This window comes from Pelophylax lessonae (assembly GCF_965119305.1).
Source record: "Pelophylax lessonae genome assembly, chromosome: 1".
Taxonomy (NCBI): domain Eukaryota; kingdom Metazoa; phylum Chordata; class Amphibia; order Anura; family Ranidae; genus Pelophylax; species Pelophylax lessonae.
In genome coordinates this window covers 35,825,151-35,839,527 of record NC_138768.1, presented here as the reverse complement: position 1 = coordinate 35,839,527, position 14,377 = coordinate 35,825,151, and the positions used below count along the sequence as shown (strand labels likewise).

The following is a 14,377-nucleotide window of genomic DNA, read 5'->3' as shown; positions in this document are numbered from 1 at the left end:
TGCCATTTTATATTTTCAGAGGAGAGGGGCCCTGTCAGGTAGGCTGTACGGGGCCCTGTGATTTCTATCAGCAGCCCTGCATATAGGTACTGTGAATTTTCCTAAATGTGCACCGTTTAGGAGGTTCTGTCCTGGGACCAATCCTGTTTAATTTATTCATAAATGATCTAGAGGAGGGGATATTGAGTACAATCTCAGTATTTGCGGATGATACTAAACTAAGCATGCCAATATCTTCTATGCAGGATGTGGAAATCGTACAAGCGGACCTGAACAAAATAATGGGGTGGGCAACTACATGGCAGATGAGGTTTAATGTTGAAAAATGTAAAGTAATGCACTTGGGTGTCAGAAACCAGAAAGCAAGCTACTCACTAGGGGGGGAACCTCTGGGTGAATCTAAGATGGAAAAGAACCTGGGGGTCCAAGTGGACAACAGGCTTGGCAGTGGCATCAGTGGTGTATTTAGGTTTTGTGCTGCCCTAGGCCTGACTAAACTTGTGCACCCCCTAATTTAAATATGACCCACCCCTTCCTGTAAAAGCCACACCCCTTCCTGTTTATGACCCAAGCGGTCATCTGTAAACCACAGACCATAACCACAACCTATCAGTGCCCATCAGTGCAGCCTCATCAGTTCCCATAAGTACAGCCTCATCAGTGCAGCCTTATCAGTGCCACCTCTTTACTGCCCATCAGTGCAGCATATCAGTGTGGCCTCATCAGTGGTCACCAGTGCAGCCCCATCAGTGGCCACCAGTGCAGCCCCATCAGTGCCCATTAGTACAGCCTTATGTCACAGGATTAGTAAGATTACTCTTTTAAGATATTTTGGACTTTTGTTTGCTGCCACCGATTGTAATTATAGGATTATTTAACTTATTTGTATAATAAATAGGAAGCTCATAGTCATTATACAAATGAAATATTTTTTTTGCTGCCCCCCTGCAAAGTGCCACCCTAGGGGCCTGGGCCTTGTTGGCCTAGGCCAGAATACAGCACTGAGTGGCATGCAATGCCAAGCCACTGCAAGCAAAGCCAACAGAATACTGGGATGTATAAAAAAGGGGATTCATTCCAGAAATAAAGAGATTATTCTCCCGCTCTACAAGACTCTGGTCCGGCCACATCTGGAGTATGCTGTCCAGTTCTGGTCACCGGTCCTCAGGAAGGATATGCTGGTACTGGAGAGAGTCCAGAGAAGGGCAACAAAAATAATTAGGGGAATGGAGGACATCAGCTATGAGGGAAGACTACAAGCAATGAACAGCCCCCCCCCTTCTGAAAGCCAGGCCTGTATAGTGGACTTATATCTCCCTTTACAAGGACATTTATGTGGACTATTTACATGTATACAATTTGCAGCCTTACCTATAGATTTCCATGTATTAGCGCCTTACTATCTATGTTTATATTTGGATTTGTAGATAAGGGAGTCTTTTACAGGTAAAGAACTCATCAAATACATGAAAAATACGTTATCTCATGTGAAAACTGATGATAAAATGAATGGTCTGGTAACAGGTTCTCTTTATTGATGTAATAATGAAGCTGCATCAGTTTGTGTCTTTTATATCTGCCTGGAGTTCCACTTTAAACCATTCAGTATAAAACAGGCAGATCTGAGATTAATAATCATTATTTAGAATAAAAACTTCCTATGCAATCCTTACCTTGCGTCTCACAGTACTAGAAGCCTCCCAGCTATACCATATCAGCCTGTAATATATAATCCACCTAGCAGAAGTTCTAGAACTTCTCCTCCCTGATCATTGGGCAATAAGAAGCCAAGATGCCACAGGCAACGTATTACCTTAAAGGACCTGTCTGTACCATAAAAGGTGAAAAACATCATCGACACACTTGTGATAAGATCATCAAACCCAGGATTTGTTACAGTTCTCAGATTTAACAAAAAATAATTACACAACTTAGACTAGAATGATTTCTGCTGCCATCTACCGACCTAATAACCTGCAGACAAGGGCCGGACGGGAGACGCCAAAAACCGCAGCGTCCGCTTCTCTCCAATCTGATTAGAAAATGTCTGAGATGGAGTGGAAGATTCAGGTAATGGAAGAAGCGAGGTAATACCGATCTAAACCCAAACCTAAATGTCATTCATTAAAGCTAACCACTCCCTTAGATGTGGTGGCTGCTTTACTTTTACTCCCCCCCCCCCCTCCTCTTACTTTTGCTGCCTTAAGGACGTGCCCATACGTCCTCGGGTTTAAGTGGCTATACCGAAGCTGCAGTCATGACCCCGGTATCTTTTTTTTTTTTTTTTCACCACTTGCCGACCATGCTATAGCAAAATGAGGGCTACAGCGCGGTCAGCCAGTTCTGGGAGGGAGTCATATGATGCCCTCCCATGATAGCGCCTCCGACACACGGACGTTGGTCTGTGATCGCTGTGTTCTTCGGTACACAATTGATCACAGATTGGGGTAAAGAGATAATCACAGGGGCGTGGCCTGAATCTTCATGTGAGCGGACACGTGTGAGCTGCTCTCTCCCGGTCTAAATCCTGTAGCCCATCAACCGACTTCCCTTACCCTCCAGCGGGCACCGGCACCTCTCCTCACCGGTATGTCTCCACCACGGAAAACTTCAGAGGCGGCCGCCAAATTAGACAAATTTTGCCGCTTGGACAGCGGCGCCCAGGCCAAATATGGTGGCTCCCTGCCCTCCCCCAGCGTGCCGGCCGCGCCATCAGCGGAGCACTGTAAAATCCTGGAGGCTATCTCCCAATGCCAGGCCACTCTCACTTCTAAGCTGGAGGAGGTCAAAATAAACATCTCCTTGCTCCGCCAAGATCTGGAGAAGCTCCGTGGCCACGTCACTGAGGCGGAAGACCGCGTGGAGGATGATTTACCCCCCCCTCAGGACAGCAGTTGAGCAGGCCTCCAGGGACATTCAGAAACATTTCCATAAACAGGATGCCCTGGAAAACCGGGCTAGGAGGAATAATCTGTGCATAATAGGTATGCCTGAGGGAGCGGAGGCCTCCAGCCCGGCCACCTTCCTGGAGGAGCTGCAGGTCTCTACGTATGGCCGCACTGAATTTTCTCATGCCTTTGTGGAGAGAGCCCCCCTTCCCTACAAGAAGGTTATTTACATTAATAGAGGATGCCCGGTCCGCTACCATAAGATCTGGGATAGATGGCTTGAGGCCGCATCCACTTGTACCCCATGATAACTTTGTTGTTGTTTGCCCAGCTCACTACTGTTTTACACCCATGTAATTGCCCCCGAGATGCACAATCTCATGCAGTTTACTTGCAATCCTCAAAGCTTGTATTGTTCCATTTGACTGCTCCATACGCTCTCCAGACTTGGTTACACAATGCTTTTTGCATACTTTGGTTGTTTTGATGTGTTTGCTGCATACCATGTTTGTATCACTGTTTCATGCATTATTCAATAAACATTTGTTTACAAAAAAAAAAAAAAAAGATAATCACAGCAGCAACACATTTAACGGTTTTCAGCATTCCTTTCCTCACGCTGACCAGTAAGAGCTGGTAGCCAGTAGTGTGAAAGGGGACATCTGCACTGATCATCAATGTCCTGATTATCAGTGCAGCCCCAAGAGTGCCCATCAGTGCCTCCTCACCCGTGCTGCCAATCAGCGCCGCCTCATCCGTGCTGCCAATCAGCGCCGCCTCATCCGTGCTGCCAATCAGCGCCGCCTCATCCGTGCTGCCAATCAGCGCCGCCTCATCCGTGCTGCCAATCAGCGCCGCCTCATCAGTGCTGCCAATCAGTACTTCCTTACCAGTGCCTCCTCATCAGTACCGCCTAACAATGCCCATCAGTATTGCCTATTAGTGCCCATCAGTACCGCCTATAAGTGCAGCAGTGTCCACCAGTGCCACCCATCAGTATCCATAAGTGCAGTCTCATCGGTGTCCATCAGTGCGGCCTCATCAGCGCACATCAGTGAAAGAAAAAAATTACCTGCTTGCAAAATTTTCTAACAAAAGTTTTTTTTTTTTAATCTTTTTTTCATTTGTTTAGCAAAAAAAAAAAAAACCCAGTCGTGAATAAATACTACCAAAAGAAAGCTCTATATGTGTGAAAAAAATAATAATAATAATAAATGTAATATGGGTACAGTGTTGCATGACCGAGCAATGGTCATTCAAAGCGTGACAGCGCTAAAAGCTGAAAATTGGCCTCGGCAGGAAGGGGTGAAATTGCCCTGTAGGCAAGTGGTAATGTAAAAGTAATCCGAGTGGCTATACAGCACATGGATCACTTTTACATGCGGCGGAAGGTGGTTACACCCCCAGCCCCCCCCCAACCTTTAGCAGCTTTCCTGAGCTCTCTTGTTCCACGGGGAGTCCTGGACTGAAATTGGTGGTGGTTCGGCTGGCCAATTATCTCTTATAGTCTATGAAACTAGATGCGATGGGGATTTTGCAATTTCTGGTTTCAGTTTGTTGTAAACAAGTGGTTACTGGCTTAGGAAGTCATCTGATCAAACTGATCTCGTTTTGGAGGCCAGAGGAGAGATATGGGGTCTAACAGACCCCTGCTCTCCCTACAGAGGACCGGTCGTGTCCCATGCTATCACAAAGGGATGTTCATAAAAATAAAAATAAAAAAAAAATATGAAAAAAAAAAAAAGGTACAGTGTAAATAATAATACATTTAAACATACAAGAAAAAATAAAAAAATAAAAAAAATGTAAGCGCCAGCGCAAATTAATTTTTTTCAAAACAAATTGCATTTGAAAAACCAACATTTTTTTTCCCCCTGTACCGTTGCTTTTTTGAAAATATAGAATGATTGGGGGCTCTAAATGATTATCTAGCAAAAGAAAAAAAAAAGAAAGGATTTTTGATGTATGAGAGAAGTGTAGGAATTGGCTTGGACAGCTAGTGTCTAACTTCATGTGCTTTCTGCTCACTTTTATTAGTTTGTTCCAATGCTGACTACAGAACACCTCCCTCTATGTTATGGAAAAGGGGAGAGTGGCAGGTGTTTGTAGTCCTTCTTAACAACGCTGCTTCTCCATAGATACAGTAGGGTTAGTGAGTGTTGTCACTACCAGGTGAAAATAAAGTAAAAACGACAAAAAAAAATAAATAAAATAATAGGAAGTGGCCACATCTAAGGACTGAGCTTGGATGTATTACACGTTATTGGGCTTAGATATGCTTCAAAACAGTGTAACAAGGAATAAACTGACCACAGTGGCTCACCTTAATATCTGTATTCTCAGCCGGTTTCATCAGCTGCTCCTCCAGCACATGTAGAGACTCTGAAGCCAGGACTATTAGTCGCTGTAGGATCTAAAAAGGATCAGATACCCATTATACACCATTCTTCGATATAACTTTTCCCACACAAACACACACAGCATCATAAAGAATACACACATGGCTATAGAGTTCTTACAGTAAAAGGGACAACTATATCCGGATATTCAGGTCACAACTAAGGCTATTCACAACATAGTAGTAGAACATCCTGGAGCTTAGAAGATGATTAGAAAACAAACTGACCAATTCTGCTTATTTGTCGGGGGCGGTGTTACTTACTATCTATATTTGTTAAATGTTTGCGAACAGTATTGTATATCCATACAGATTCTACATACGAAAAATGGATATTTCAAAAGTTACTTCATTCTCAGAATGCAGCTGTGCAGCTCAGGATTTTCAGAATCATGTGCAGTGTTACCACTTGACCTCCAGAAGATTTACCCCCCCCCTTCAAGACCATTTTTTGTAATACGGCACTGCGTTATTTTACCTGACAATTGCGTGGTCACGCAACGCAGTACACAAATAAAATGTATGTCCCCTTTTTACCCACAAATAGAGCTTTCTTTTGGTGGTATTTGCGGTTTTTAATATTTGCACTATAAACAAAAAAAGAGCGACAATTTTGGGGAAAAAATGCATTTTTGTAAGACCTTACTGTAAAATCCTTGCCTATTCCTGATGGGGGGAGCATAACCCTACTAGTAATGAAGATGGAGCTGCGTCTGTCGAACGATAGAGAAATTAGGATTTTTGTACTTCCCGTAAAATCTATTTCTCTGTTTTTATTGGCGGACACAGCGCTCCATAGTCAGAACCCTAAGGTTATATCGCCCCCTACCGGAGTAGGACACTAGGCAGAAAAAACAAGTTGGCTACGCCTATGGGCAGTCCTAGCTGGTATACATCCCCCTCACTGCTATAGACCTTCAGTTTAGTAACAAGCAGTGTCAGAAGCATCAAAACCCCATAGAGGAGTCCAACAATGAACTCAGAGAAATGGATTTTATGGCAAGTACAAAAATCCTATTTTCTCTGTCGTTCATTGCAGACACAGCGCTCCATATTCAAAACAATAGGGACTCCCCCAAGCAGTGCCAAAAACTTGAGGGGGGTGGGAAAAAAACAAAGGCTAAACACAGGAAGCAAACCAGGTAACAGGAGCTCAACATAAAAAACAACTGGAGCCCAACCTGGACAATACACCTCCAAAGAGGGAACAGACTCTCTAAACAGCAGCCTGCAAAACCTTGCAGCCAAAAGAAGCACCCACAGAGGCCAAAACATCCACTTTGTAGAATTTAGTGAAAATGTGCATTGACGACCAAGTGGCCCCCTTGCAAACCTGCACCACTGACGCCTGACGACGGAAGGTCCAAGAAGCACTACGCGCCAAAGTAGAGTGTGCCATTACAGGGAAAGGAGGAACCCGATCCTTGATAGAATAGGCTTGAATTACCGTCTGTCTGATCCACCTGGAAATGGAAGCAGAAGAAGCAGCGGCAGCCCTTTTTTTGGCCCGTCCGTGATCACAATAAGACAAGTCTAACTTCCGAAAAGACTCTGTGGCTGCCAGATACACCCAAATCGCCTGAACCACATCCAAGGCATGTGACGCAAATTCCTTGGGATGAGCGGGCCTGGGGCACAAGGAAAGCAACACAATGTCTGCATTCAAAAGGAAGTCAGAGACAACCTTAGGAAGGAATTATGGGCATTACCAAAGAACCACCTTATCTTTGTGAACCACCAAATAAGGGGTATGACAAGATAACGCCGCCAGTTCCAACACCCTGCGAGCAGAGGTGGTAGCCACCAAAAAAGCCACCTTCTGCGACAGCGTAAGCAGGGGGATCTCCTAAATATTTTCAAAGGGAGGTTTCTGGAGCACTGAGAGCACCAAGTTCAAATCCAATGGCAATAGAGGAGACCACACTGGTGGAGTACCAAGGAATACATGGCCAAGAAGACCGCCAGGGCAGACACATGGCCCTTGATGGTACTCAAGGCCAACTTCTGCTCAACACCCTGTTGAAGGAAAGTCAAAATCCGAGCCACCGAAAAAGAACGAGGGTGAACACCTATCGATCTACGCCTTGAAATGTACGATGGTAAATCTTTCTAGAGGTAGACTTCCTAGCCTTCAGCATAGTCAGAATCATCGACCTAGACAAACTTCTATCCTTCAGTACCTAGCTTTCAACGGCCAGGCCGTCAAAGCCAGTGATTGTAAAGCAGGATGGAAGATCGGCCCTTGGGACAGCAAGCCCTCTCTGAGAAGAAGCCTCCAAGGGACGTCGGTGACCAATTGCACCAGATCGGCGTACTAAGACCGGCGAGGCCAGTCCAGAGCCACCAATAATCCTTTTGGCCTTGATCCTGCGCAGAAGAGGAGGGAAGGCATAAGTCAGAAGACACCAGAGTGTCTCGTGACCCTCTTACAAATCTCTGTAATTTTCGGTTGAGCCAAAACACCAACAGGCCCACCTCGGGGGTGCCCCACCGCAGACATATCCAATGAAACATGTCAAGATGAAGGGACCACTCCTCTTAGTCCAACGCCTGCCAACTGAAATTACCTGCCTGCAAATTTTCCACACCTGGAATGTGCATGGCGGAAAGGGCCGAAAGGAAGCGTTCTTCCCACCGGAGAATGTTGGCTACTTCCAGAGCCGCCAACACACTTTCTGTTCTGCCCTGATGATGGACATAAGCCACCGCCTTGGTATCGTCCGACTGGATCCATACTGGGAGCCCCCAGAGCCGATCCGTCCAGTGATCCTTACCCGAAGTTCCAAAACATTGCTCAGTAGTCTGGATTCTTCCAGTGTCCAACAACCCTGACCTGAGCAAGCCCCAGGACACGTCTCCACCTGGACAGGCTGGCATCCGTCGTGACCACTGTCCAATACATGGGGAGAAAGGGTCGGAGAAGGAAGCCACTAGACCAGAGAATCCCTGGTTTCCCGGCTCAGACAAATCTGATTGTCCAGAGACTTTGGACACTTGTCCCATTTTACTAGGATTTCCCTCTGAAGGGACCTCTTATGGAACTGTGCAAACAGAACCGCCTCAAAGGTAGACACCATCAGGCCCAGCACTCACATGCAAGTCTGGAGGGAGGACGCATAATACAACTTCTGGAGTTTGTCCAGAGGAAGAAATACTCTGGCCAGAGCTGAATACAGCATCAGACCCAAGTAATCACATTTTCTGGACGGGATCAGGGCAGACTTCTGGTAGTTCAGCAGGCAACCGTCAATGCAGACGAGGACTCCGCTCGCAAGATGAGGTCGTCCAAGTAGCCCAGCACAGCAATCCCCCGCTGAGGTACCGACGCCAAATCCGGGGCCAACAACTTTGTGAAGACCCGAGGAGTGGAGGCGAGACGAAAGGGTAATGCCATAAACTGATAGTGCTCTTCTCCCACAGTAAAGCGAAGGAAATGCTGATGTCGGGCACATATTGGAATGTGCAAGTAAGCATCTTTGAGGTCGATAGAGACTAAGAAATGCCCCTGATGTAGGAACGCCACCACTGTTCGAAATGGATTCCATTCTGAATTTCTGTACCCGCACAAAAAAGCTCAGGGCCTTGAGATCTAGAATCGGACAAATCTTGCCCTCTTTCTTTGGGACCATAAAACAGGTTTGAATAAAAACCTTATCACCGAGTCGGAGCAAATAGAAAAAATCTCAGAAAAGGCTCAGATCAAGCCAACCAATGTGTGAATCGCAGCGGGACCCCCCGCAAACAAATGTAACGGAAATCACCATAAATATATGTCAATAATAAGGATAAATAGGTAATCCATAAAAAATAAAAGATGTAAGAGGATCAACAGGCTAAAAAGCATAAAATCCAACTCTTAAAAGTCAATCCGATTCTTAAAAATGTGTGTATCCGTCTCTAATAAAAAATCAATCTATCTGACTTGTGACGGGTCCTCCCATAAGAACAATCAGAGATAAAAAAAGACCAATCAATTGTAGTAAAAAACGTGTATGATGCGAATCCTAAAACTCAATCCAATTGTTCACAATTATAGTATAAATCAAACCAAAATTCTCACAGTGTCACATAAGATGCCAAACGTGATAAAAGGACTAAAAAATACAAAATGTGGAAATATACTCATCAGTGCGTAATAATCCTAAATTCATAAAATGTCCATATTATATAGATGTAAAACACACAATCTTATAGATAAAAATTAATAGTACAGTATACAATAATCCGGGTGCATAAATAAATCCAGTAGGTGATCATTAGATAAATAAAATTCTATGTGCAGTCAGCAATCCATATATATATATAAAATAATATCATATAATAGAGTCTTGTGCAATATTATATGACTCTATTATATGATAATATTATTTTAGCTAAATATATCTTTAATATTTTCTTGAGGGGGCCCTGCCAGGTAGTCTGTACGGGGCCCCGCGATTTCTAACAGCAGCCCTGTGTGTAGCCCATCCCCATCAGGAGTCACGAGTCCCCCACCCTCCCTTACATCATAGTGCATCTCCCTTACCATGTGCTGTTGAGAAGAAGCTAGGGGTGGAGCTGGGAAGCAGAAACTGCCGGGTCTGGAGGTGGACCAAAGGAGGGAAGGAGCCTGCTGAATAATGAGACCAGTGGTTTCAGAGACGGAAGCATGCAGGATCTGTAGGAGGAGTTCTGTCCTCCTCTCTGCTGTCCACCGCGGGGGGGGGGGGGGTGTCTTAGACGAGCCTCTCTGCAGCTGCACGGGGAGGCACGGAATCTAGCAGAGGAGTTCTGTCCCCTCTGCTGCCGTCTGCTGAGGCAAGGTGGGGGCAGAGATGAGGGTGGTGCAAAGGCCACATAAAACGGCCTGGAGGGCCGGATTCCACCCGCGGGCTTTGTGTTTGACACACGTGCTATAGAGGAGGAGTTCCTTCCTCTAACGACCTATGTAAGTTAATAAAGTTATGTCCACTTTTGCATTACTTTTGGTACAGCTCTCATATATGGTAAATTGAATCTCAATAAAATGATCCCTAGTGATCCTGCCAGGATCCTGAAGGAAGTGAATAAATAATGGATTCCATGCAGTAACCTGGGTCCAGCGCTGTACCAATACATTTTCTTACCAGTTGGGAGATCGCCATCACCCCAAAAAAAGATTTTTGAAGGCTGGATCCAATCAGATGTTCAGATTTTTTGATTTACCTGTAAAATTATTTTCTTGGAGTACATCGCTGCACACAGGGCTTCTGCACATTCATTTTTTTCCATTTTTTTTTCCTGCCATAAAGCAAGATTGCTTCACCTCTTTCATGGCAGGACCACCAGGGAAAATCTTGAGACTGAATTTATATGTGGACTGTACCGAAACTAATGCAAAAGTGGGCATAACTTTAAAATAACTTACACAGGTTGTTCAAATTTCACTCATCCTCTATGGCAGGGACCTCCAAACTTTCTAAAAAAAAAAAAGTTTACTGTCCTTCAAACTTTAGAAGGAAAATATCCCGACATCAGTGGGATTAAACAATGCCCCATCATTGGTATTCACGGGTGTAGTAGTGCCACATTGTTGGCGTCAATGGGAGGAGCAGTGCCCAATCATTGGTGTTAGTGGGAGGAACAATGTCACATCGTTGCTACAAATGGGAGGACTAGTGCCCCAATCTATGGTGTCAATGGGAGGACTAGTGCCCCAATCTATGGTGTCAATGGGAGGACTAGTGCCCCAATCTATGGTGTCAATGGGAGGACTAGTGCCCCATCATTGGTGTCAATGGGAGGACTAGTGCCCCATCATTGGTGTCAATGGGAGGACTAGTGCGCCATCATTGGTGTCAATGGGAGGACTAGTGCGCCATCATTGGCGTCAATGGGAGGACTAGTGCGCCATCACTGGTGTCAATGGGAGGACTAGTGCGCCATCACTGGTGTCAATGGGAGGACTAGTGCCCCATCACTGGTGTCAATGGGAGGACTAGTGCCCCATCACTGGTGTCAATGGGAAGACTAGTGCCCCATCACTGGTGTCAACTGGAGGACTAGTGCCCCATCACTGGTGTCAATGGGAAGACTAGTGCCCCATCACTGGTGTCAACTGGAGGACTAGTGCCCCATCACTGGTGTCAATGGGAGGAATAGTGCCCCATCACTGGTGTCAATGGGAGGAATAGTGCCCCATCACTGGTGTCAATGGGAGGACTAGTGCCCCATCACTGGTGTCAATGGGAGGAATAGTGCCCCATCACTGGTGTCAACGCGAGGAATAGTGCCCCATCACTGGTGTCAACGCGAGGAATAGTGCCCCATCATTGGTTTCAGTGGGAGTAATAATGCCCCATTGTTGGTAATAATGGGAGGACTAGTGCACCATAGTTGATGTCAGTGAGAAGACTAGTGCAGCATTGATTGTGTCAGTTGCAGGGACCATGCACCAATGTTGTTGACAGTGGGAGGATTATTGCCCCAAGAGCTGGATAAAAGTAAGCAAAGGGCTGCATCCGGCCCTTGGACCACAGTTTGGAGAGTTGCTCTACCAACATGTGAAATTTGAACAACCTATACCAATTAATTAAAAAAAAAAAAAAGAAAAGAATCATGTCCACTTTTGGATTACTTTCGGTGGTACAGATCTCGTACATACTTTAGGACTATCAGAAGGTACAATAATGGCAGCAGTTTGGGGCACAAAAAAAGTAAGCTTTGCCCCAAATATGCTTAAATGCAAAAATGATATCTGATTGGAGCAAACCCTTAAATTTCTTTAGTGAATGCCACCTCTCCAGTCAGCTAGAAGCAATCATAAATGTAGTCACACCATGCAGTGACCAGCCCGGGCTTGACAGTCTCTACAGGAAGGGCTGGTTTGCCCAGAAGCCCTTTTCCCTTTGTTTCTCATCCTGCCAACAGGAGCATTAATTAATGTAAACGTCTACACAGTCAGAATTGTTTAGTTAACACCTTTGAGTGAAGAGGGAAGACGTGCCAAGACAGAATGCTGCCCTAGGGGCTCAGTGTTTTTGTAGTGCTGGTTGCTTGTTAAGAAGACCATCTTGGCAGAGATTATGGTGCCAAGCACCAACATGCCCAGGTGTTCTCAGTGCAGCTGCATCCATGCCCTTTAAGGTGAGAGGTGTTTTACAGCCCTGTGACTAAAGTGCTTAAAAGGAGAACGTTTTTTTTTTTTTTTAACCTTAACCACTTGAAGACCGCAATACGTACAGTGGTGAAAATAATTATTTGATCCCCTGCAGATTTTGTAGGTTTACCCACTTACAAAGAAATGAAGGGTCTATAAGTTTTATTATAGGTGTATTTTAAATGAAAGAGACAGAATATCAATCTAAAATCCAGAAAAAACACGATGCAAATGTTATAAATTGAGTTGCAGTTTAGTGAGTAAAATAAGTATTTGATCCCCTACCAACCAACAATAATTTTGGCTCCCACAGACTGGCTACAGTATGTGTTCATGTGGTACACAGATTAGTCCTGTCAATGTAAGAAGGTGCTCCTGACGACAACTCATTATGTGTATAAAAAGACACCTGTCCACAGAATCTTTCATCCATTCGAACCTCACCTTCACGGACAAGACTGAAGAGTTGTCAAAGGAGGACTAGTGCTCCATCACTAGTGTCAGTGGGAGGACTAGTGCCCCATCACTGGTGTCAGTGGGAGGACTAGTGCCCCATCACTGGTGTCAGTGGGAGGACTAGTGTCCCATCACTGGTGTCAGTGGGAGGACTAGTGCCCCATCACTGGTGTCAATGGGAGGACTAGTGCCCCATCACTGGTGTCAATGGGAGGACTAGTGCCCCATCACTGGTGTAAATGGGAGGACTAGTGCCCCACCATTGGTGTCAATGGGAGGACTAGTGCCCCACCATTGGTGTCAATGGGAGGACTAGTGCCCCACCATTGGTGTCAATGGGAGGACTAGTGCCCCACCATTGGTGTCAATGGGAGGACTAGTGCCCCATCACTGGTGTCAGTGGGAGGACTAGTGCACCATCACTGGTGTCAATGGGAGGACTAGTGCACCATCACTGGTGTCAGTGGGAGGACTAGTGCCCCATCACTGGTGTCAGTGGGAGGACTAGTGCCCCATCACTGGTGTCAGTGGGAGGACTAGTGCCCCATCACTGGTGTCAATGGGAGGACTAGTGCCCCATCACTGGTGTCAATGGGAGGACTAGTGCCCCACCATTGGTGTCAATGGGAGGACTAGTGCCCCACCATTGGTGTCAATGGGAGGACTAGTGCCCCATCACTGGTGTCAATGGGAGGACTAGTGCCCCATCACTGGTGTCAGTGGGAGGACTAGTGCCCCATCACTGGTGTCAGTGGGAGGACTAGTGCCCCATCACTGGTGTCAGTGGGAGGACTAGTGCCCCATCACTGGTGTCAATGGGAGGACTAGTGCCCCATCACTGGTGTCAATGGGAGGACTAGTGCCCCACCATTGGTGTCAATGGGAGGACTAGTGCCCCACCATTGGTGTCAATGGGAGGACTAGTGCCCCATCACTGGTGTCAGTGGGAGGACTAGTGCACCATCACTGGTGTCAGTGGGAGGACTAGTGCCCCATCACTGGTGTCAGTGGGAGGACTAGTGCCCCATCACTGGTGTCAGTGGGAGGACTAGTGCCCCATCACTGGTGTCAGTGGGAGGACTAGTGCCCCATCACTGGTGTCAATGGGAGGACTAGTGCCCCACCATTGGTGTCAGTGGGAGGACTAGTGCCCCATCACTGGTGTCAGTGGGAGGACTAGTGCCCCATCACTGGTGTCAGTGGGAGGACTAGTGCCCCATCACTGGTGTCAGTGGGAGGACTAGTGCCCCATCACTGGTGTCAGTGGGAGGACTAGTGCCCCATCACTGGTGTCAGTGGGAGGACTAGTGCCCCATCACTGGTGTCAGTAGGAGGACTAGTGCCCCATCACTGGTGTCAATGGGAGGACTAGTGCCCCATCACTGGTGTCAATGGGAGGACTAGTGCCCCATCACTGGTGTCAATGGGAGGACTAGTGCCCCATCACTGGTGTCAATGGGAGGACTAGTGCCCCACCATTGGTGTCAATGGGAGGACTAGTGCCCCACCATTGGTGTC

General features: G+C 46.3%; 1 protein-coding gene across 1 annotated transcript in view; it reads right to left on the bottom strand.

Moving 5' to 3' along the window:
* Positions 1 to 14,377, bottom strand: part of NOL6 (nucleolar protein 6) — a 117,267-nt gene that overhangs the window by 21,590 nt on the left and 81,300 nt on the right. The window contains exon 23 of the mRNA XM_082256869.1: positions 5,212 to 5,301. Within this exon, the coding sequence (XP_082112995.1) occupies positions 5,212 to 5,301 (90 nt within the window). The remainder of the gene's footprint in view (positions 1 to 5,211; positions 5,302 to 14,377) is intronic.